The sequence below is a fragment of the Ursus arctos genome, unplaced genomic scaffold (assembly GCF_023065955.2).
Source record: "Ursus arctos isolate Adak ecotype North America unplaced genomic scaffold, UrsArc2.0 scaffold_28, whole genome shotgun sequence".
NCBI classification, from domain to species: domain Eukaryota; kingdom Metazoa; phylum Chordata; class Mammalia; order Carnivora; family Ursidae; genus Ursus; species Ursus arctos.
Genome location: NW_026622963.1, coordinates 20,334,758 through 20,358,577, shown reverse-complemented (window position 1 = coordinate 20,358,577; position 23,820 = coordinate 20,334,758). Strand labels below are relative to the sequence as shown.

At 49.0% G+C, this 23,820-nt stretch overlaps 1 protein-coding gene across 4 annotated transcripts in view; it reads right to left on the bottom strand.

Annotated features, from left to right (window-relative positions):
- Positions 1-23,820, bottom strand: part of PCSK6 (proprotein convertase subtilisin/kexin type 6) — a 179,203-nt gene that overhangs the window by 122,314 nt on the left and 33,069 nt on the right. For 2 of the 4 annotated variants that reach the window (XM_026510261.4, XM_048221121.2), the window contains exon 2: positions 9,654-9,758. In XM_026510261.4, coding sequence (XP_026366046.3) covers positions 9,654-9,758 — 105 coding nt within the window. Of the gene's footprint in view, positions 1-5,169; positions 8,533-9,653; positions 9,759-23,820 lie in introns of those variants that run through there. The other 2 variants (XM_057303755.1, XM_057303756.1) reach the window with 1 other exon arrangement.

Genomic DNA, 23,820 nt, shown 5'->3' with positions numbered 1-23,820 from the left:
GGAGGTGCCCTGGGCCAGGGAGAGATGCTCGAGGCAGCAGCTCTTTACCAATATTTTCAACCGTGGAGCAGCTGTCCTGGGGTCCCCACCGGGGCCAGCTCTGGCTAGAACCACTTCCCACACAGACCTATAGATCTTGCCCCAAATACTCCCTGCCCAGCAGGTCACAGGGCACCGCACAGCTCTCCCCCTGAACCTCACTCTACCCCCAGGCCACTCTCGCCTGGTCTCCCACAGCCAGCAGCTCGGGCTGCGCCATGACTGGCGTGCCCGCCCGCCTTCCCTGGGCTACTTACTTATATTCATCTTTTGACCTTCACACATGCTGGAAACCTTTTCTGACATCCAGGCTGGCCACTGAGGGGGTCCCCCTCGGGGCTCCTAGGCTCTTCTGCGTGTCTCTTTACCACTGCCCTCACTCCACAGTGTGCACTTTCCCCAGCTCTCAGCAAACACCTGCCTTGTACCAGGTACTTGCTCAGCAAAGCTTGGCTGGACCAAAGTATCATCCTCTCTCTTACGGAAAAGGCAAACTGAAAACTGACGCAGGATGAATACAAACTTCGGGAAGTCTCTGCCAGAGGCTGAGGGCTTGTACCTCACCTCGTTCTTCCAGCACTGGCCTATCCGTGATTGGATCTGATGGCCCTCTGCTCCCCACTGGCCTGTGGGCCGGGCCTGGGTTTTCCTCACCACTGTATTTCAGTGTGCCAGGCAACGTGTGGCATACAGAAGGAGCTCACTAAATGCTTCTTGAACGCAGGAAAAGTTCAACGATTACATTTCAGGTTATAAATATAACCACAAGTAGACTTTTAAAAACACATTTCAGCGGAGAAAGTGCGATTGAGTCTTAATGACCACCCGATGACCTTGGTTGATTTTTTTTTTGTGGAAGATCAACCATAAGTGATTTGGGTCAAGAGCAAGGTTTGTCAAATGCCATGTCTGGCTCAAACACAAATCATCTCTCTGAGCACATCTGTATAAACCTGTATAAAATGTCTTGATTTCTTCAAAGTCATATTTTGAAGGTGGAACTTCACACTGACCCTTTTCCTTTTATCTATTTTTTTTTGTATGTTTCTTGCTAAACATACAGCATATTTATCATAGAAAGTTATTTGCTCTGGGGAAGAGAATTCAAGGCCTACAGAAGACGTCATAATCTCCCAAAGGTTACGTGAATAGCCATGGTTTCTTTTGCCGGGCATGCCCCCCGCCATCTTTCTTCTAGAGAAGTCAAATTAAAATTAGGCATCTGGTGAATGCCATTCTATAGATAAGGTAAAATGTAAAGATGTGTATAAAGAGGCAACATAAATGAGCAGGATCCCACTAGATGGCCTGCAGTTGTCACGGGTCATCAATGCTACTGAACAAAAAATTGTCCAAGTGTCATTCCGGCAGGTGCACCTTGGGCAGCCCTGGTCATATCCTCTTCCCTGTGTGCCACAGGCATTCTGCCAGACCAGAAGCTGGCCTAGCACAGCTGTCAGAGGCTTGACAAGTGACAAAGGGGTTTGTTTTGTAGCTTCCTCCCATGAGCCAGTGTCACCAGTGAGAGCATGAAAGCCCAGCTCTGTTCCACCCGAAGCCACCATGGGCTCAGGCCCTGCTGCAAAGCCCTCACCGGCTCATAGGGGCCCCACTGTGGCTTCGGAAGCCTCAGGAAGTTGGTAGGAGCTAGAAAGTCCAAGAGGGGGGCTCCAGACTTTGCCCTGAGATGGAGCTAAGGCAACAAAGACCATTCACAGAGGTCCTTGTCCCCACATCCTCTCAGGACCCCGCTATCTCCAGGGAAAGAGCATGCATCTGAATCAAGCTGCTAAACTCCCTTGAAGTGCCCACTGGTACGCTCAGCTCATTGCGAGTTAATTCTGTATAGGTTCTGTGTTCCGTGCACCGTTGTATCCAGAGAGATTGGGAGACGGCTTCTGCCGCTCTCATTTTTCTTTCTCCCGTAGCACCATCAAAGTGAAGGCGGCTTCTTCTGTAATTGCTGAAGGACAGGGAGTTCCCCTACTGCCTGTGAGTAAGCCAGTCCTGACGGCAGGCCAGGGAATAGCTGTGGAAGAAGTCAGACGCCAGACCCCCGAGGGCCCAGGTGCCACCAAATCCTAAGACCTCCTCCAGGAGAGAACGAGCGCACCAGAATGTAGACGATAACCCTCTGTCTCACCCTGCCTGTGGGAGGCTGGGCGGCCTGCCTGGGCTTCAGCCTCCAATCTGTAAAGTCGAGGGGTTGGGTCAGCCCATTTCTGAGACGCCTTTGTACTCCATAGTCTCGGATGCTTAAGATCTTGGTTCCCGTCAACACTGACTCCTCTCAACACCTTGGCCCCAACTATTAACCAGGTGAAGAGCTAAGGAGCTAACCCATGGAGTGGGGAATTGAAAGAAAGAAAAATAATACTGTCCGACAAGTGCAAGTCACCTTACAGCTTAGGCCCCTGTCTCGTGACAGGCAATGATTAATGCACACGTGAAACGAGCCAGGAGCTAAGCTGGGCTCTTCTTCCCCTAGAGCCTAGCGTCCCTCAAAAATGGAAGGACAGGCAAACATCCCAGGGAGACCCAGAAACTATAGGCAAAGTGGTGTGGACATGAGCACATGATTTCTTTTTTCCTCTGGAGAGAGAGAGAAGGAGAGAGAGAGAAAGAATCCAGAACTTTCATCAGCTTTGCAAAGGGGCCTGTGATTCCAAAATGGGTATAAACCACTGAATTCAGCTAGGCTCATGGAGTAGAAAGTGGATCAGGGCTTCCCATGTGAGGAATTGAGAAGTGCAGTTGCACTTATGTTCCTGGGGCTGAGGGGCAGAGGGAGCAGCCCGCCAAGAGAGCACTGACTGGACAGCCTCCTTACAGTCTGCCTCAGTGAGCCGCCAGAGCCTCCCTGACGGTGGGGTGGGGGATGTTGGGCTGCTCTGGTGTTTGCTCAGCTGGAAACCCAGGAGCCAGGGCAGTAGATGAGGGAGAAGAGAAGGAAGATGAGCCAACAAAATAAAGGGTATTCTGACTCAGCGTAGAAACCCACCCCCCTCCTCCTCCTCCCATGTCGTGGAGGCGACAGGGGCCTAGCCCCAAATCCGCTTCCTCCCCCACAGCCACAGCTGAAACGATGTGTAGGCCATCAACCCTGGCCATCCAACCTGAACCACATGGGCCACGGACCGCTTCACACTGGTGAGAGACGACAGTACTCATTCTGCCCATTTTGGAGACTAGGAAGTGTGAAGGTACTTTGGGAAACTGGCTCTCCTCATTCATTTGTAAGTCAGTTCTTACTCTGCAGAAAGGAAAGAGAAGGTACCCCTGTCCCCACCTGAGTATCACTTGCCTCTACTCATGGACAATGGGGAGGTGGCCAGAGCCTAAGCCCCGCCGGTGTTCCCCCAGTCAACACTGGCCAGCACGCCCAGTGTCCAGCCAGCACTGGCGCTACTGTCATCACTGGAGGCTTTAGCTGTACACGATACAGCGTGATTAATTCATTCAGGCCCTTTTTCGGATTTTTGTCATCATGGTACGAAGGCAGGCCACGATTCACTTCTAAAGTTGTTACATAAAAAAGAAGGGGATAAGCAAATGATAACAGATACAACAGATATGTGAGCCTACTCTGTGCAAACAGATCCGTTTCAATAAACATTGACTAAGTGTCCGTCCACTATTTCCTGGGTAGTCTGCTAGACTCGTAAAGCAACAAAACAATTGAGATGTGGCCTTGGCCCTCGAGAACGTTATAATTCACTGGCAAGAGATGGGCTCACACACTTCTATCTGTAAGTTCCTCCACCTCAGGTCGGCTTACCTTCCCATCGCCTCTCCTTGGGGTCTGGGAAACTGAACACTCTCCCCAGCCTCATGTTCCTGGCCCCCCGGGAACCACGTGCAGCTCCCGCCAACCCTGGCCCTGTCCGCTTACCAGATCCCAAGCACACTAAACCACTCATCACTCCCACCGAACACTGCCGTGTGCTCCTGTGTGCTCCCACCTGGGCCTACGATCTTGGCACTATTTCCAAAATGGCCAGGAAACAGATGTTTACAGGAACAAAAGGGAGGAGGCTGTGGTCAAGTAAGTTCGACAGCTGCCGAGCCAGACAGGCTCCTTTCCTGCTCTCGTGTGCACGGGGAGCCTCAAAGAGGAGGACGGTACGATTTCTCCTATATCCATGTGACCACTAAACCCTTCAAGATGGCGCCTTGCCTGAGACCGCAGGCAGCTCGGAATGAATGCTGGACGTGGAGCCCCCACCTAGACCCTCTCTGGCCCTGCCACTGTGATGCTCAAGTGTCGGACTGGGACAAGGGTAGTGAGATAAACAGACATGACTCCTCCACGCCTGGAATCCAGGGAGGAAGTCTCACAAGTCTAGAATATAAACATGCAACTGTAGGGAGAGCAAGTGAAGTCAGAGGACATGGAGCTAACTCCCGAGAAAAAACACAGGAGCTGAGACGAGAGAGGAAGAGACACAGTGAGGAAAGGCAGTCTGCAGGGGGAAAGAGCCAGGGCCATGTGAGGAGGGTTGGAAAGGCCAGTGTGGCTGGGGTCTGGCGGAGGAAGAAGGGCCCGGGAAGGACCTCCCAAGGGCCAGTGGTAGCACCACGAGTGTGTTTCACAGGCTGTCTCGGGAGGGTGGCGAGCAGACTGCTGAGAGGAAGCCCACGGCAGGCCAGTGAGCGGGGAGGGCAGTGGTCCAGGTGAGAGAGGGCAGGGGTGCAGGGGGCGACATGGGACAAGGGCAGCACGGGGTTGTATAGGAGGCAGAACAAGTGTGGTGTGAGGGAGGTCTGCTGCTCACTCCGCAGATGCAGATGGCACTTCTCTCTAGGACAGAGGCAGGGTCAGAGGCGGTCAGCTGGGTGGGGGACGCGTGGACTTCAAGATGTCTATGAGGCATCCAGGCGGAAGCATGGAACGTGCTAGTGAAATAATAAAGCTCCATCTTTCAAAGTATATTCTTAAATTCTAATTTTTTACCAATTCTTACTAGCCCTTCCACTCGGCCCAGATGGGTTGTCCTGAAAACATGAAGAGACAGCTGGAGATCTCTCTTGTCCCCAGATGGACAAATCCATCGGAGCCTGGGTGGCAGTCCTCCCCTGCCCTCAGCCCCGCACAAGTTCATCGACCCCGAGACCAACTTGGTCACTTACTGTCTCTGCTGGAATCTGCCAGGAACTTTTTGTTTGCACTTCGAATGGCTCTAGCACACAAAACTCGCAGATAAAATTCCATCTGTGGTTAATGGAAAGATCTGCTTAAATGTTGCATCACTCCTGGAAAGAAACCTGAGCTTTGATTAAACTCTGGGGGCAAAGTCCCATCCTACAAAACAGAATGCCTACTCCGGTCCTACGAACCATTTCCAACTTCTGAGCTGAAAGCACTGAAGGGAAGCCTCACACCGAAGCCTCCCACCACCCCAGAAGGAGCCATGGAGGGCCTGCCTGATAACATCTTTATCCTTCCATTTCCGTCATCAATCTGGCTGAGAACGGAAAGGAAGGGAAGGGCTGAACCACAGTCATCACACTAAAATGTAAGGGTTGGAAGTTGCAGCCAGCCACACCGAACTATAAGCCAGCTTGGAACAAAATCAGAACAAGTAATTTAAAAAAAATTTGTGAGCCCTTACAGCCATTGGCCGATGCTTCTGTAACATCCACCCTTCTCCAGACTTTTGGCAAAAGAACAAGTTAAAAACAAATGCTTTCAGTTTGCTTAAATGACAGCCCTTGGAAAAACCCAGTGACTGATACTGTGCGCAGAGAACAGTCGGGCTGTTCTCCCAAGGAGAGGGCTGATCCACAAAGCACTTGGAGCAAAATGGCCCTTTTCAAGGGTGGTTAGAAAAAACATCAAGTAAAGGTAATTAAGGATGTAAAGAAAATGACAGCGCAATTCTGGTACAGGATCGACACACACACACAAAAAAAAAGACAATACATGGATGTGTCTGCACGCGTGCCTGTGTATGTGGGCAGCGAAAAGCAGTCTTCAATATTCCCTCCCCACTCGTGTTTTGTTTTATTTTAACAAACGTCTACTCCATCAGCTCTTTTGTGAGGTAGGGGTGGATTGTAAATTTCATCCCTTATCAAAGCACTTTTTATACAATAGAGACTGGAGCTAATTACAATAAAATACCATCTGCTTTCGATCGCACTGTACTCGAAGCCCTGTAACATTCATTTCCAGTTCGGTCATTCAAACCCAACGGCGACTTTGCATTCCAGTGTCTCTGAATAATATTAACTCATCTTGTCCTTTCCTTAATAATACTAATCACACAATCTCCAAATGCCTAGGTGTCGCAGAAATGCTTCGCTGACGTAGGAAAGCGTTCTGGAGCGCTGCAAGGAACGGTGACACGAAACACTCATGTAAAACAGCTAGTTCTGGCCAATATTTCATCAGAACGATGAGGCAGAGTAAATATTAGTTAGTCAGACTGACAGCTAATTGATTTGGTTTGTATTCAACTAGACTGATTTAAACAGGGGTACTTCACTTGCGATGCTGAATTCATAATTGGTTCAGATGTCTCTACGCTTTCCCTGCGGCTACAAATTTAATTAGTGCTGAGAGAGCAGCGGCCAATCGCACGGAAGTCGCAGGCAGGGCTGGAATGTGCAGGCTGTTTACCTTGTCTCTCTTTCTTCTGTAGTGGCACGATGCTTTGATAGCAACCCTGCCAGGAGCTTATTAAGCTCTTGTATAAAAAGGACTTTTATTTGGAAAAAACCTAACTGCCATAGCCTTTGCTAAGAGAAAGTCTATCCTTCCTTCTCTTCCCTTCAAGGACACAGCTGATCGCTGGGAATGGTTTGTCCTCAGTCCCAAACTGAGCGGAGTACTTGGAATGCACTTCAAATGAGCAAGCGCATCACCTTAGACGCTGCAGGGGGAGGTGGGTGCGGACACTCCCACCCCGCACTCAAGCCTTCCCCGGGCTCCTTCTCCGCCGCCTCGAACAATCTCATGCCCGACTCCCATGCCCTGCTCCTCGGGGGGCTCACCCAGGGCAGACACCTGCTGGGTGAGCATCTCTGCCTCCCCTGGGACAGGGTCTGGTAACCAGCAAGTGCACAATTAATATTTGGGGAAGGAAGAGAAGCGCAGTCAAGTTGAATACCTTGAAATGTTTTGGTTTTTAGATTTTTTACTTATTTACTAGAGAGTGAGAGCACAGAGGGGGAGGGAGAAGCAGACTCCCTGCTGAGCAGAGAGCCCGACGTGGGGCTCGATCCCAGGACCCTGGGATCACGACCTGAGCTGAAGGAAGATGCTTAACTGACTAAACCCCTGTTGTTGTTTTTCTCAAAGATATATTTATTTATTTATTTTGAGAGAGTGAGGGAGAGAGTGACTGGGGAGGGACAGAGCAAGAGGGGAGAGAAAATTGCAATCAGACTCCGTGCTGAGCACAGAGCCCAACATGGGGCTCCATTCCAGGACCGTGAGATCATGACCTGCGCCGAAATCATAAGTTGGACGCTTGGTCAACTGAGCCACCCAGGTGCCCGGGATACCTTTAAATGCTTAAAAATTTAGTCACTTAGAAAAAAAAAGGATGCCTATAAACTAAAGTCCTATTTCAACTCTGCTGTAGTTCTAACAATGGAGAAACAGCTTCCTTCTCAGAATGCCCTGTGGAAAAGGGGCCAAGAAATGCCCTGCCCCATTATCTTCTCTTTGCATGCTTCTGTTGGGGGATGGGGGCTCCCCCATTCAAACGGCTTGCCCTTTGTTGTAACTATCTGAGCGGTCACAATTTAATAACTCGGAAGACTTCCGAGGAAGAGCAAGGACGTCATCTCCACAAGACAGAGCACACTGTTTGCTTGGAAGGGAAACTGTGGAGGGCCTGGCAGCAACTCTCTTCCTAGCTTAGAAGCTTCTCGATGCTTTCACAGACACTGCTGCTGTGAATCTCAGCACCCCCCTTGCAGCCTCAAAGAATCCACATTTCTTTGGTAACCAGCACAGAGTACCCCTTCCACTCAGTTTTGCACCAACGGAAGCATCGGGTCTGCTCATCCTTCTCCATTTGCCCCATTCTGTGGGAATCTGCAATTATAATATGGCTCTGCTCCCAAGAGGAAAAAAAATATACCAGCCCCTTTGAAAAACATTCCTTCCAATTCCACGGTGTGAACACACGTAGGTATAATCATAGCCCCTAGCATCAGGTGAGCTGATGGACTTAAAATGCTCAAGCATACAGTAGTCCCTCAATAAACATGGAATTCTTTTCCCTGCTGGGAAGGAATAATGCAATTAGTACAGTGCTTCATATCTGTTTCCTTCTATCTATCCACCTATCCATTCGTCTGCCCGCCTATAAAATCAATTTAGAAATACGTACAAGACACGTCGATGTCATCACAGCCCAATTACATGAATGAGTTTCTCGAGGACCAGTTTCTCATGGGCCCGAAATCAGAACACCACAAAGTGATACTCTGGAGAAGGGTGTTTCAGGTACTGTGCCCAGAGATAAACCATCTCTCCCGCCCCCCGACCCCCCAGCTCAGCCATTAAAAAGGAGCCACAACTGTCAGTGGGGTGGCTTGGGACAACCCCAAGAACCCGTTTCTCCATGGAAACTTAATTATAAATATTCTGTGGGAATAAAGAAATAGTGCTGTGTACCAGCTTGGAAGCCCAAACTAACTAATTGCCCAAGAGAAGGCAATTTCCATGTTCGAAAACTATGATTTACCAATGGCCTCGTTTCTTTGTTGGGGCTGCTACTGTTTCTCACATGAACTTCATCTGCCCTCTTAACACTCATCGCCCTGTGACAGATCACATATTTTTCTACTTACTGCTTCATTTTCTATCAGCCTGACCACCCGCTCCAATGGCACTGCTGTGGACAGAGCCTGACCCATAGCTGGTATTCCAACGTCACCTGCTGAATGAAATGAAGTCCTCGAAAGCTAACCTGACCACCTTAAATTTTTAGGCTTACCAAGTACCTGCTGACTGGTATTTGTGAAATATTAGTCTCAAATCTATGCAGAGAGGACATGTAATTAATGACCCCGTAAACATGAATTATAGGAAAACAAATTGTTAGCCTCTTTGCAAATTATATTTGTTCTAATCTCAAAGACCACATGAATTTTTAAGGGGAAAACAGTTATATTTACTGCCCAACTTTTTAAATTCATGGTAACCACTAAGACATGTGTTATGACAACCACAAAAACATCCACCGGCCCAATCTCTAATTTCATTACTAAAACACCAACTTGAATTGCCTAGTCTTTTTGCTTTTGTGGCTAACATTCATATACTTATCTCCTCTGATTACTGTGGGTTTTGTTGATTTTTAAAGATTTGAAATATCAACAGATCTATACTCATTTGATTGTTGCTTTGAACTGAAGTCCAGGATTGAAACTCTCCAGTCTGACAAGGGGCCAGGTATTCTGAGCATTCAGATGGTCTCATGTGTGATTGCGTGTCTGTCTTGCTGTATTCGAAGTGGATAAGGAAAACTAATGACTCTGTAGCATCACGTTAACATTCAAGACTCAGTCATTTTCAGAGCCACAGACCCAAACAAAAAGCGAACAACACTCTAGGCCTTAGGAAAGGGTCCTGTCTAGGGGGCAGAGATCTGTACCTGGGGGTCCATTCTGAGGAAGGTATGAGGGCCTCTGCTACTCAAGGTCGATCTTTTAAAGGTTTTGCTATGGTAAAAATGGTAGTAATCTTCCAGGTTTCCAATCTGCAAAACAAGAAGCAGGATATTATCGGTTAACACAGTCTTTTTTTATTTTTTAAAAAAGATTTTATTTATTTATTTGAGAGAGAGGGCATGAGCAGGGGCGAGAGACAGGAGGGAGGGAGAAGCAGACTCCCCGCTGAGCAGAGAGCACCATGCAGGGCTCGATCCCAGGTCCCTGAGATCATAACCTGAGTTGAAGGCAGAGACTTAACCGATTGAGCCACCCAGGGGCCCCCAGTTAATACAGTCTTAACAGCCAGCTTAAAAAATCCTCCACCCTACAAAAATCTTCCCTATCGCCAAGAGACTCATTCTGCTCCCAAAGGAAACATACCCTCCATTGTGCTTTCCCACCCATCTCTCCGGCCTATATTCAGTATTTACAAACACGAAGGGGGATTTAGAGACTCCCTTTGGGATAAACAATGCAGGGCAGTATTTCCACTGAAGCACACACTCCTCCAAATCTTGTGGTAAGTTCACAGCATTTAAAATTTGTGCTCTCTTGGCCAAGTTTTGTAGACAAGAATTAATGTTCATTTAGGGTCAAGCATCCCTGAAGTAGCTAAGTCAGTGTCAAGTCAGGCCTGTACCAAAATATTCATTTATAAACAAACTCCATCCTCTCCACCCCACGGGTAAACTGAAATATCTAAGAATGAACGTTCGCTCCCAAGCGCAACAAGGGAGCCAAAGAAAACACGTGGGTCCATCTGCTTGGGGATTGTGAAAAGGTCAGATGAGAACATCCAAACCCCCAGGGTGTCCCAATTTTCTGCCAGGGGTGGTTTGTCGAGACAGATTTCAGCTTGAGGGTTGGACAGAACCAAGGGAAGCAATGGACGTGGCCTTCAGGACAGGCAGGCCCGTGTGCCTCAGTGACCCTTGAGGGTCAGGACATTGTTCTCAGAAGACCTGCTTCTTGTTCTGACTTCCGCTGGTTGTTGAAACTAGCTTGTTGGTCACCGTCCTTGAAAGCAGAGCGTTTGAAATGAGGCTGGACCGAATGTTACACAGACTTTCGAGTTGCCCTTCTCAGCCTAATCCATCCTAGTTTCTTTTCCAGCTTTGACCAAAGGGCGAATTTAGGACAATTTGTACTCTAGAGCGGCACGTCTGTGGTGATTCTGATACGAACCTGGCTCCAGCCCTGCCCTCCCCCTTCACCACCACTGGCCATGTGACCTTGGGCCAGGGCATTCGCCCTCCATGAAACTTGATTCCTTCTGTGTCAAATGGGGAAAAGACTTCCTACCCACTGGAGTTAAGAAGAAAGTCTGTGCAGCTCACAACAACCTTTGGCTACACCCACCTCACTCGAGCCATGTTGTCTGCTGCGACCTGACCCCATGAGGGTTGACTGGCCCGGGGAGAGACCTGGAGGGATATGGATGCTCTGAGTGGCCATTTCCACATCTTTCCACAATGGGGAGAGTCCTCCAGCACTCCTGCCCTCATTTCCAGCAATCCCGGACAGCCTGGCTCCCTCCTGCTCCCAAGTGGCAGGAGATATCCTGTCTGTCCTTGAAATTAAAATCCTCCTTTTTCACTTAAGCTTGTTCCTATGTGTTCCTGTCGCTTATGACTATGGAACACTGACTACTATGATAGTCGTGAGGATTAAATAGGTATCATCTCTATTGTGCCTAGAATCTGGTGGGTATCAACCAGCGCCAGCTGGTGTGGGGAGCTGGGTGGGACTGTCTGGCTGGCTCCTCTCCACAGCAACTCCATTCTCCTCCCTGGGACCAGGATGCTTTAGATTTTGGCCAAATCTGGGTCTGCATTCCAACTTGACCCCATCCTGCAGGGTGACCTGGGCTTAAGGCCCTCTCTGAGCCTTAGTTCTTGGTGAAAACAGTAACTACTGCCTTGAAGGGTTGGTCTAAGACTTAAATTACATAAATCTAGAAAGAGCTAGCAGAGCGCCCAGCAGGTAGTAAGTGCTCAATAAATGGTTTTCTGCAATGAAGATTCTCCGTTCACTTTCTACCTTGAGGCATTTTTTTTTCTGTGATCATAAACCTCATGATTTTGGCCCCATTTCACACAAAAGCACTTTTATTCTCCTACAGATAAGTCACCTTGCTCAGTTCTTCAACGAAGTTAATTGCCATATACGTCAAAGCCTCCTCCTAATGCATGCCAGAGCTGTGATTTAGAATCAGAAACAATAATGGAGTCTTAACTTCAAGCTGTATTTAATCAGCCTGTTTGCTTCTAAGCTGCTACCATCCCTGGGAGATGTTTCACAACTCCTGGTCTTTTAACTCTGGGCATTCAAGTCAATTCCCATTCAGGGACACGGAGAAACACAGAGGTGAATCAAATTTGCTGGCAAAGGGACGGATGGCTTGCAGAGCTGCTGACCCTAAGCAGACTTATATCAGGGCGGCCCTGAAAGCCATTCAGGGCAGCACCTGGCCTTAGGGTAGCCACGCCAGGCCAGAGACAGCCAACCCCAAGGCCATCCAGCTTCCTGACTCTGAACCACCATGACCATCCTTAGCAATGGCTCAAAGGATCTGAGCTAACGAGAGCTGTTCTGCTTGAGCAATCCTTTGGAAGAAGAGACACTCCCTCACAGTGCTGACCAGGCAAAGCAGACCGAGGGGCCGCAGTGACCAATGCCACATCTGTTTGGAAACTTATGTCCAGCCCAGCATGGGGGCTGAGGGTCTGGGAAGGACCAGTCCAATGCAGAGGAGAAGGGATACCAGCCAAGGCTGTCCTCCAACCCCTACAAAGCCTGCTGCAGAAGAAGCTGGAATGTGTCTCAGCAAAAAAGGCAAGGGGGTCGGGGCATTGGCTCTTCATAATCTGAAAGCAGCTGAAGGGTCCCTCTGAGATTCTGGGTACCTCTGTCCACCTTCTGGGTCCTTATGGAGTAGGGTTGAGGGTGAGGGGAGCAGCCACATTCCTTCCTCACAACCAAAGATTTGAGGCTAGATAGTGTAATTCAGGGCAGCCTGGGACACAAAGTATCACCTGATACTGGAATTACTGTGAGGGGAGGACCAAGAGCCCAGATTCTCAGGAGGGAATCTCGACACCGTGAGAGCCTTGACTCCCTAGTGTGCATGCACTGTCTGCAGACCAGATTAACGTGATGCCCCAGGTAGGGCTACAACTGTCCTCCCAAAGCCTGTGGAGAAGCTGTGGTTAATAAAATACCAATTCATTCAGAGTAGGGAGCCAAAAACTATGGCCCATGGGCCAAATCTGGTCTGCCTCCTATTTATGTTATTTTTTTGGTGGTAAAACACGCACAATATAACATGTACCAGTTAACAATTTTTAAGCATGCACTCGGTTGAACGGCACTGAGTGTGTCCACAATGCTGTGTGGCCAACACCACCATCCGTCTCCAGAACTTTTTTGTCTTCTCAGACTGAACCGGCACCCATTTCACTAACTCTCATTTCCCCCTCCCCACCATTCTACTTTCTGTCTCTGTGAGTTTGATAGCTTGAGATAGCTCATATGAACAGCATCATTTGCTGGCTTATTTCCCGAAACATGATGTCCTCAAGGTTCATGCACGTTGTGACGTTTGTCAACATTTTTTTCCTTTTTAAGGCTGAATAATATTCCCTTGTATGTGTAGACCACATTTTGTCTATCCATTTCATCCATTGATGGAGGTTGGATTGCTTCCTCCCTTTGGCTATCATGAATAATGCTGCCATGAACATGGGTATGCAAATATCTGTTCATGATCCTGCTTTCAATGCTTTGGGCCATATATACACCTCCCGTTTTTATCAATCAAAGCTTTACTGGAACACAGCCACACCCATTCACTGACCTAGTGCCCATGGCCGCTTTCATATTATGATGGCAGAATTGTGGAATTGCCAATGAGACCCTCTGGCCCACGAGCCTGAAACATTTCATATGTGGACTTTAGAGAAAAAGTCTGTCGAACAATGATTTAGAGCATTCACTGCTGGGTATATTTTGGGAGTCTAGCTAAGTCTCTGATGATGAACACGGCTTCTCTAAAGGTTGGGGACCACCAGGCCACATGCTGAGGGGCTCTGCTTAGAAATACAGGCACAGCTGCTGTCCCAGCACCAGGAGCACCTCATTTGATCATTTAGCTGTCCTTTTTCCAGGAACCCTCCTTGTCAGATGACCCAGGAGCTCTCTCCCATCTGTCCGACTCATGCTATACTGCCCTCTGCCATGGTCCTCCCCCGGCAGAGGGCATGGGTCAGGAGTATGAGGTTTTCATCATGGGAAAAAGGTCAGAAAGGATCAGGAGTGGAAAAGCAGGAGATGAGTGTGCCTGACTACCGTAGATCACAGCCTAGTGAGAGTCATCTCGGCTTGGCCGGTGCAGCATTTACCATGTAGCTATTTCTTCCTCCCTCCTCCTCCCCCACCCCATCTAAATCCTTCTCTGGTCGTCAGCTCGTCTGCCACAGCAGTGGCACCCCAGGTGTGCCCCTCCCAATTCGGGGAGTTGCTCCTTAAGATCTCTGGGTGCCTACAGGAGCTAAGAGGACAGGATGGCTGGGAAGCACCCATTCTCCCATCCAAGTACTAACCAGAACCAACCATGCCAAGCTTCCACAATCAGATGAGATCGGGCACATTCAGGGTGGTATGGTTGTAGACTGGAAAGGCCCCATTCTCGAGCAGGTCACTGGGGACACGGCCACTGGCCTGGTTAAACATGAGGGACATCTGATTGTTCTGTGGCCTTGACCTACAGATAAGGGTGTGGGAAAGAACCATGGGCATGGCCCCATTTTACAGATGGGAAAACAGGCCCAGGGAGTTAAGCCCAATTGTTACCCTCAGAACGTCCCAATTCCTGAACCAGCAATTTCCCCGCTCGGCCCACAAATGAGTAGGTGACAAGATCTGACACCAAATGACCTAAAGATACACAAATTCAGGTTTAGGATGATTGCAACGCTTTTGATACACCTCCAGGGGCAAACTGACAAGAGCCGGAATCATAAGAATGAACAGAAAAATGGGCAGCATAAAGACTTCTTGAACTCAAGGTAATCTCCTAAGTAAGGAAATATCCTTATATTGATTTGATTTTTGTACTGATATTAAGTAGCTCCTCCTCCCGACTTGGCAGGCCTGGCTATTCCGTGCTGCGATCCTGCAATACGGCCCGGGGCAGTGTTTATGCCAAGCTGCCCTGTCCTCTGGTGGCCACCGTGTCCCGAGCTCTGTGCACCATGTCCCGACCCAGGATGGAAGCAGCCTGCCTTTATGAACACGGGGTGCAGGGGCTTCCACGGAATACCGCTGTTTGAGGACCCCGGAAGCCTCCCCTACCTTCCCCTCCTTGAGAATGGAAGAGAAATTCTTCCCCCAGCATGCCAGGCTGTCTTCCTGTCCTGCTCAGCTCTGAGCGCTTCCAAAACCTCAACTAGCTCTATATCGATGAAGCTGATCTCTAGTCTACACGGTGTCTTTTTTTTCAAGTCATAACATCAAATTTCAGTAAGTGCCTTTTCTCTTTCTTGTCCATGTATTTTCACGATGCATTAATTAGAGCCAGTCCCTTAGTACCCCATCCAAGAAAATGAACAATCTGCTGAATATGGAACGCTCATGTCTCTTTACTCAACAGTGATATGTAATTATACACATTAGTTGATAAAATTGGTAACATCATTAAAACATCATTTAAAACCCTGCTAAATGTTCTGGGCCAGAGCACTGCAAGAAATGAGATCAAAGAACCCACAGTGAAAAGAGTTGAGTGTGGTTTCTCAACAGGGTGCTCTATTAGACTTAAAAAATAAAATCTAGATAATGTATGCATACGGTACAAAATATGGACAATGCAAAGGTGCATAGAGTTCGTAGGGAATGGCAATTCTCCCTCCTTCTCCTGCCTCCCAGCCACTGAGGGTCCCCAGATTTTACTGGGTGCCCCCGGCTCACGACAAGAGCAGCTGACCCTTGCTGAGCGCTCACTGCGTCCCAGACAGGAAGCTCACAGTTCAGATGCATTCACCTGTTTGATTCTCACAACAGCCTAATGCAGTAGATGCTATGATTATTCTCATCTTGCAGTGGGAGAAACTGAGGCACCAAGTGGTTAAGTAAGACTACATCTATAGGGGTGCCTGGGTGGCACAGCGATTAAGCGTCTGCCTTTGGCTCAGGGCGTGGTCCCGGCATTATGGGATCAAGCCCCACATCAGGCTCCTCCGCTATGAGCCTGCTTCTTCCTCTCCCACTCCCCCTGCTTGTATTCCCTCTCTCGCTGGCTGTTTCTATCTCTGGCGAATAAATAAATAAAATCTTTAAAAAAAAAAAAAGACTACATCTTTAGTAAGTAGCACCATCAGGATTTGAGCTCAGAGTTCACACTCACAACCATCGCCCCTTCGCCTCCTGACACATTTCCAGCATCAGTGGCCATGGGGGACCCCACTCACCTTGGCTCTCATCTTTAGCAGTGGGTTTGTTCACATAGGGCCAAGGGGCTCAACGAGTGTTCACTCTTCTTCATTTCAAGCAGAAATCAAGGGTGCCATTTATTATATTCCATGCACGCATCTATCCCATTATGTCTATATGTAAGCGCATGGGTGCACGTGTACGTATGGATGGATATGTGTTTATGTATTTATATATGCAGGTATGTATATGGATGTGAGTGTGTGTACACATGCATGCGTGCGTGTAGATGGATGTGCAAATGTTTGTGAGTGTATATATGTGTGTATTCAGGTACGTGTGTGTAGGGACATGGATGTAGGAGTGTGTATGCATGTACACATAGGTGTGCAAACGTCTGTATATACATGTATGTGTGTACTCAGACATGCGTGTATATGCATGTGTGTAGGTATACAGTTGCATGTGGGTGGTCATGCAAGATTCACCAATAAATGGCTCTGAAATACAACCAGGCGAGGCTTCGGTTTTCCCACTGCCCCCATAGCTACGTAGACCTCCTGAGCCCACTGCTAACTGCCCTAATTCAGAAGTGCTGGGTCTGGCTCTGCGGCCACCACCTCAGTCAGTCAGCTGACAGCATGAGCACAGCAGCTGTAGGCCAGGCACACCACCCCCCCCATGAAGGTTCCGGTTCCAGGGGTCCCACAGCTGTGGGCCAGGCACCACCCCCATGAAGGTTCCGGTTCCAGGGGTCCCAGCCACCGCTGCGCATGTGGATTCTGAAACCTCTCCCCCGGAGATGCTGAGCTGCAGCCTGAGACTGTGTTGAATCCCTTTCCAGGAGGCTGCCCCTCGCTTGCCCGGCCAATCCCCACGGGCCTTCCAGGCTCAGCTCAGCGCCGGCTCCTCTGGGAAGCCTGCCCCACGCTCATGGGTCCCGAGCACACTTGGGCTCTAGAGGCTGAGTCCTCGGGGGAGCCCAGGCCATACCCCAGCCACCTCTGTCTCCTTGCTCCCGGCAGAGTGTAGCAGGGGAGCAGCCCCTGTGCTGTGCGTGCCCCAGATGACTCCCGCCACAACCAGAGCAGCCATCCTGGGGTCGGCATCTTCTTGCCCCCCTCACCTCCTTCCAGATCTGTTCCTCCTCCCGAGGAGTCCCGTGTCTTGCTGAATGGCACCATATCCTCCACATGTGTCCAGGGCTACCAAACGCCCGGCAAGGGACCTGTTGCAGGGTTCTCAAGCCTGTCTGAACCCGATCGCCACCACACCAGCAGAGGTGGTCCCGTCACCCTACTTGCACCAAGGCAGGTCCCTGGCCTCTAACTCTCTTCTGCACCATGACTGCCATTTCCACCCCAGCTCTGCCTTCTCTCAGTGGAGGGAGACTCAGCTCCTTACAGGGCACATAAAGATCTCCAGCACTGGGCCATGCCACCTCTCTGGTCACAGGCCTGGCCCCCCTGCCTGCATCACCTCTGTCCTCCAGTGCTGCTGCTGTGCGTGAGGGACACCGCTGACACCTGCCAATTCACACCTACGAGCCTACTTGTGCCAGCCCCTTTACACCAATAAGACTACCTCCCACTCTGTTTTTAACCATCCTCTGAGCCATCACTGCCTCCAGGAAGCCCTCCTAGACCTCCTAGGTTCAGGTCTGCCCTGATTGCTGTCACAACCCACCCTCCCTCCATCCTTCCACTGTAGGCTCTCAAAGGCAGGAACTGTCTGTAAATCCTCGGGCCCTGGCAGTGGCAGGAGCGTGGCAGGAGCTCAAAAAAATGTTCGGTGGAATGAACAGACTTCAAGTGACACTGGAAGGACACACATGTCTTCCCCTTTCCCCCTGAGGCCAACGAACACGCCATGCCTCCCAACCCCATGACTGCTGTCTTGCTGTCAGGGCTCTCTCTATAGCCCCCCTCCCAGGACAGTCGTGAGGCTGTGGAACCAGGCAGACCATCTACCAGCTGTGTGGTCTGGGCCGGGCCCCATGCGGCTCCTTTGAGCTCCCAAGGGTGCCGGCAGAGCGAGGCAGGGCATATGTGACTCTGGACTCCATCCAAGTGGCCTGGCACCCTTCATTCATGGCGAGCTAACCGGCCTTGGAGAGGAAGCCTCTCGAGGACTACAGGTGGGACGAGTGTAAACAGGCTGCACAGCCAAACAAGGAAGGGGCAGAAGCCAAGTGTGGTGGGGGAGTGGCCTGTACTGGGGATGTTTACAGAAAGGGCCTCTCTTGTCCTGTTTTCTTTTTTTCTCCCTCCTGTAAATTTGAGTACATCCAGCTTCAAATCACCGCTTCTATAGGGCAGGTGTGAGGTCTGCGGGATCTGCGGGTGCTGGCAGCTGGGTGCACACTGCCTTCCTGAAGAAAAAGATGACTTGTCATTTTTTGCAGCTCCTAAGCCACGGTGTAGAGCCCCATCTAATATATTACATTTGATTTGCAGCAAGTCACTGATGAGCGTGCCAAATCCACCCCGAATAACATCGGATCATTCCAAAGGTCCACCCGCCCACTCGGCTCTCCAATGAACGTGACCTCAGACGCAGGTGCAGTTCCCTAAGTCCTCAAGTCAGCAAGCCGGGCTGGGGGGCCAGGGAGTTGGCTAAGTGCATGCTTCGGTCAGTGCACAAAAATGCCACCCCACCTCCCCAGGCTCCCACGGTTAAATCCGCCTCACGGGAACAGCTGATAAGCAGCCACGCAATGTCACAATTCAAGGTCTCAGAAATGAATGGGCTGTAGATGAGACTTCTGACTTTGCAAAAAATAACCTCTTCACTTTATCACTCCCAAAGCCTGCCCTTGGCTGGAAACAGATGTTTCAAGCCCCGTCCACTAGCCGCTGCAGCAAGCCGGCCCCTGGAGCTGCTGGTCTGCCCAGTGGGCATCTTCCCGGGGGCCTTTGGCTTTGGGGGAAGAGTCTATGTTTCAAAGTCACGGGTGTCAGAGTTCAGTTATATAATATTATTGATCCCACTTGGTCTGCTTAAGAAAAACATAACTAATTAGAGCCTCCAAAAACCTACACACCAAATTAATTCTGTCTTGCTCTGGTGACTCCTACCTGAAGAAAGTTATAAATACAGATGGCCACTGAGCCTATATTTAGCCGGCACTGAGTTACCTGGTATTTATAATTAAGGAAGTCCGGAGAGGGAGAATGAACATTTTGTTGTTATTTTTTTTAAAGCATTAAAAAAAGAAAAAAAGAAAAAAAAACCCTGCTTCCCATTTCGGTCACATATACACATAGCGACATTCTGTTACTGCAATAATTACAATTCTGACCCAAGTTAAGATTATTGCACAATTTCCGAGTCTCCTAAAATTGCTTTCTTCAACACATATCCACCCAGAGTCTGCAATTAAGCTGCTCGACTTCCTACAAATTCCTGAAAAATCATTAATTTTTACTTAGCAACCTTCATTTTTCTCTTCCCTGAAGTTGCCAAATCAAATGGTCTGGCCTCCTATGAGGAGGTTTAATTTACATATCTGGCCTCGACCTATACCTCTCACATCCACAAAGAGCCATCTGAAAATTTCTACAATCTTGACTTTGAAGATCTTCCTTTTAAACCATTTACTGGTTAAAGTTTTCTTTACAGCTGTCTGGAATTAGTTATTTTACCAGATTTCTAAAGCCAACCCTCCTTTTGTATTTATTTTTGTTTCATTTTGACTGAAAAATAAAAAGTAAGACTCCTCCTCCTGAAAAAATTCAATCCTAAAACCATGTGGGGCACAGAATACCTTCTGGTATGCGTGGGTAGGGCATGGGGGGAGACTTGGGGTGGCACAGAGCAGGTCAGAGGGGGGGTGTCCATGCTGGGAGGGGGCAGCCCAGTCTGGGTGTCAGAGTCCAAGCACATGAGAAGCACGTCCACACAGCGAGATGTGGACAGGATACATGCATACTGGTTACCCACGGGGAGAAGGATCAAATATGGTTTACACACTGGGCCAATGAGAGCATTTTCCCACTGTTGGAGAAGAAAACTGGAGAAAACTCTGTGGTGTTGGATTGGAATTGGACAGCCATGCGAATTTAGTTTTCAAGATAGACAGACAGGCCTGTAAGCAGCAGCACCCAACAGCAGTGAACCCACCCAGAGCCCGGGTCTTGGCTTCTAAATACCATTTTGTATTAAAAGGAACCAGGGCTTTTTGGAGAAATGGCAGACTCCAGAGTGAGGGCAGGGAAAACGCAGGAGGAACCTGTAATACCATATTTGGGAAGAGAGCAAGAAAGGAACTCTAGAGACCTATCCCTAGTACACGGGAGCCAGCCTTGAAAGGCACCCACAGGCCAAACCGGGGACCAGTTGAGAGTCAAAATAAATAATCGCTCTCATAGGTTACAGTCCAAGAATAAAATAGGAAACCAGGAGCCCATACAGATACTTAATGACAAATCCCAAGCTGTATATGAATTGGCTATTTTTACATAGTCTCAAAGTACCTCTCTGCAAAATATTTACTGATTTATAAAGGGGAAAAGAAACCTGACAGGCAGACAAAGCCCCTTAACCAAGTCAGCAACAAGCAACGTTGCCACCAGCAACGAGGCAAACTGAAATGGGGGCCTTGGGGTCGGACACAGTGGGAAGCCAGTGTCCCTTCTTCTTCTTCTTCTTTTTTTTTTTTTTAAAGATTTTATTTATCTGTTTGACAGAGAGAGAGACAGCCAGCGAGAGAGGGAACACAGGCGGGGGGCATAGGAGAGGAAGAAGCAGGCTCATAGCAGAGGAGCCTGATGTGGGGCTCGATCCCAGGACCCTGGGATCACGCCCTGAGCTGAAGGCAGACGCCTAACGACTGAGCCCCCCAGGTGCCCCGCCAGTGTCACTTCTGAGAGACTCTTGCCCAAAGTGCAGAACCTGAACCGGACCGTGAACAAACAGCAGACAAACCCCCGAGGGAGGAACCTTCCACAATATAACTGGCCTGACATTGGCAAGTGCCAAGTCACAAAAGTCAAGAGAATGTTGAGGAACCACTCTAGACCCGAGACAGTAAGGAAGAGTGCTGTGTGAAGCCATATTGGAGCCTGAAGCCGAGGAAAAATCAGTAATGCTGATATTTATTTATTTATTTATTTATTTATTTATTTATTTAAATTTTTGACCTTTGTTCACTGTGCATTTTATTAATTTCAGATTTTAAAATATGGCATTAAAATGCTCATTACCTTGGTTACTGAGTTTTCTTCTGGCATCCAGCCCTTACACTTTGTGCCCAAGGTGAGCGCCTCCCCTCTCCTCACCTTAGGCCTGACCCCACAAAAGAGCCCCGATAGCTGTATGTAACACCTGACTCCAAACAGGACCCTTTCCTGTGAAGACTGCTGTTGGGCAGGTGGCAACAGTGACTGAGGTGTGAGGATGAGACAGTACAAGGTACCATTTGCAATCCCCTGGTTTCCATGGTGCCACAGTCCCGTAGAGACTGGCCCTGTTTATGAAGAAAGACGCACCAAAGGATGAAGGGTGATGAGGTCAGTTCAGTGACGTTGTATACTGCACTCCCAACTCTTTTTGAGAGTTTGTGATTATTACATTTTTTAAAAAGAATGTTTTAATCGCAATAGAAGGTAACTAGAATCCCTCCCCCCGCTCCTTTTCCAAATAAAGCCTAAAGAACTTGTCTAGAATTAAAGACAAAACCTGAATCACTTCAATACCATCTCTTTGGTGAGTTGGTCCTTGGAACCAGGCCTTCCTCCCTCCCATGAAAGGAGAACCCATTGGGCCCACAATTACTTCGCAAAAGCCAGTGGGGTTTATTTCCAGGGCAGATAACTGCTGGTGTCAGGAGGCTGCCTGAGGCCCAGTCCCGCCCCCGAAGCTGCTCTCCCATGCATCGGGGGCCCAGCTCCTCACCCCAGCCCCCTAGGCTGCTCTGTATGTCCTGTGTGGTGATCTGATAGTGAGGACAGGTTCCTGCCCTGTGTCCCTGCTGCCTGCTAACTGCTCTGTGACATGTTTGGTCTCCAGCTGGGAGAGGTACCCTCCATGCCCACAGAGCCCAGGGAGGAGGCAGGCAGGTAGAAACTCAGGGGACCCAGTTCTGCCGGATCTCCTGAATGCTTCTGGAGAAGCCAACACTCAGATTCGACAAGAGTTCTCCCAAGTTTTTAATATTGGAAACTAATTTTAAAACGTTAATACCACTGTGCAGCCTACAGGCCTCAGGGATCCCATGGTCCCTGCAATGGAGGGACCCAGACATTTGGTCTAGACTTCCCTGACTCTAGGAGGCCTGCTGCTTGCTTTTCTCTTTCTGAGTATGCAAGACACAAGGGCATGGGCTTATCCTCAGAATGTCTCACCTGGAAAATGCACCAGGGAAGAGAAGCACCGGGACACGCTCAGATTCAGCAAAAAGCATCTCAGCTTGTGAATGGAGTGAAGTGTGTTTGTGACCTTTGGCACCAATGGCTGTACAGAGCACACCTAGAAGGCTGCTTACACCGAAGATCCAAGAGCAAAGCGACACTAAGCACCCAAGGAAACCAGGTGGGGTCCATCTGGGGATCTCCAGAAAGAGAGGCCAGCGCTGGGCTGTTGTTTGGGGCTGCTTAACTGAGAAGGTCAGAAGGCTGCAAGGTTTGGGGGGGGGGGGGAAGAAAGAAAGGATTTTTGTCCTTATGAAAGATATGTTTAAAATTCCAACTTTAATATCTAAAACACTCTCACTGGAGAGCAGTTATCCTAAGGGAAATTAAAAAGGATTTTAGAGAAATTAATCTTCAAATTTTTCACTTTAAAAATAAATAGCTCCTATACCCCAAAGAAGTGAAAGCAACGACTTGAATAGATATCTGTACACCCATGTACATATCAGCACTGTTCACAATTGTCAAAAGAAGGAAGCAATCCAAGTGTCCACCAATGGATGAATGTGGTCTGTGCATACAGCGGAATATTATTCAGCCTTAGAAAGCAAGGAAATTTTGACACATGTTACAATACGGGTGAACCTTGAGGACGTTACGCTCAGTGAAACAAGCCAGTCACAAAAGAACAAATATCATTATGATTCCACTTTGAGGAAGCACCTACTGTGGTCAAATTCATAAAGACAGAAAGTAGAATGGCAGTCGCCAGGGGCTGAGGGAGGAGGAATGGGGAGTTAGTGTTCACCAGGTAGAGGTTTAGTTTGGGAGGATGAGAAAGTTCTGGAGACAGATGGTGGTGATGGTTGCCTGACTATGCATTTAACGACACCAAACTCTACACTTAAAAATGGTTAAGATGGCAAATTCTATTATGAATAGTTAACCACGGTAAAAAAATGTCTCCTCCACAGTTGCTCCCCACCTCTGCTTAAAACTGACTCCTCTCCCGTGTCATGTGGGGTGCTAGGGACCTCAGCCCCAGCGACAGAGGCATTTGGAGGCGCACGAGGGAGAAGGTGCAGCCCAAGGAGCAGAGAACAGAGAGCACAGCCAAGCCGCCCAGCTGTAATTACTAACTACTCTCCGCTCCAGGCAGCTCCTGCCTTCCTGCGTCTCTATTATGTGGTTTCCCTTCCAGGGGAAAAGGATACCGGGGAGGAGATAACAATGCTCTTGGAGATGGGCCAGGTTCACCTGACCCCAGCACCCCAGCTTCCTTTTATCTAGATGTCCATCCCCAGGGATGACCTTGAAGCTCTGCTGAGCA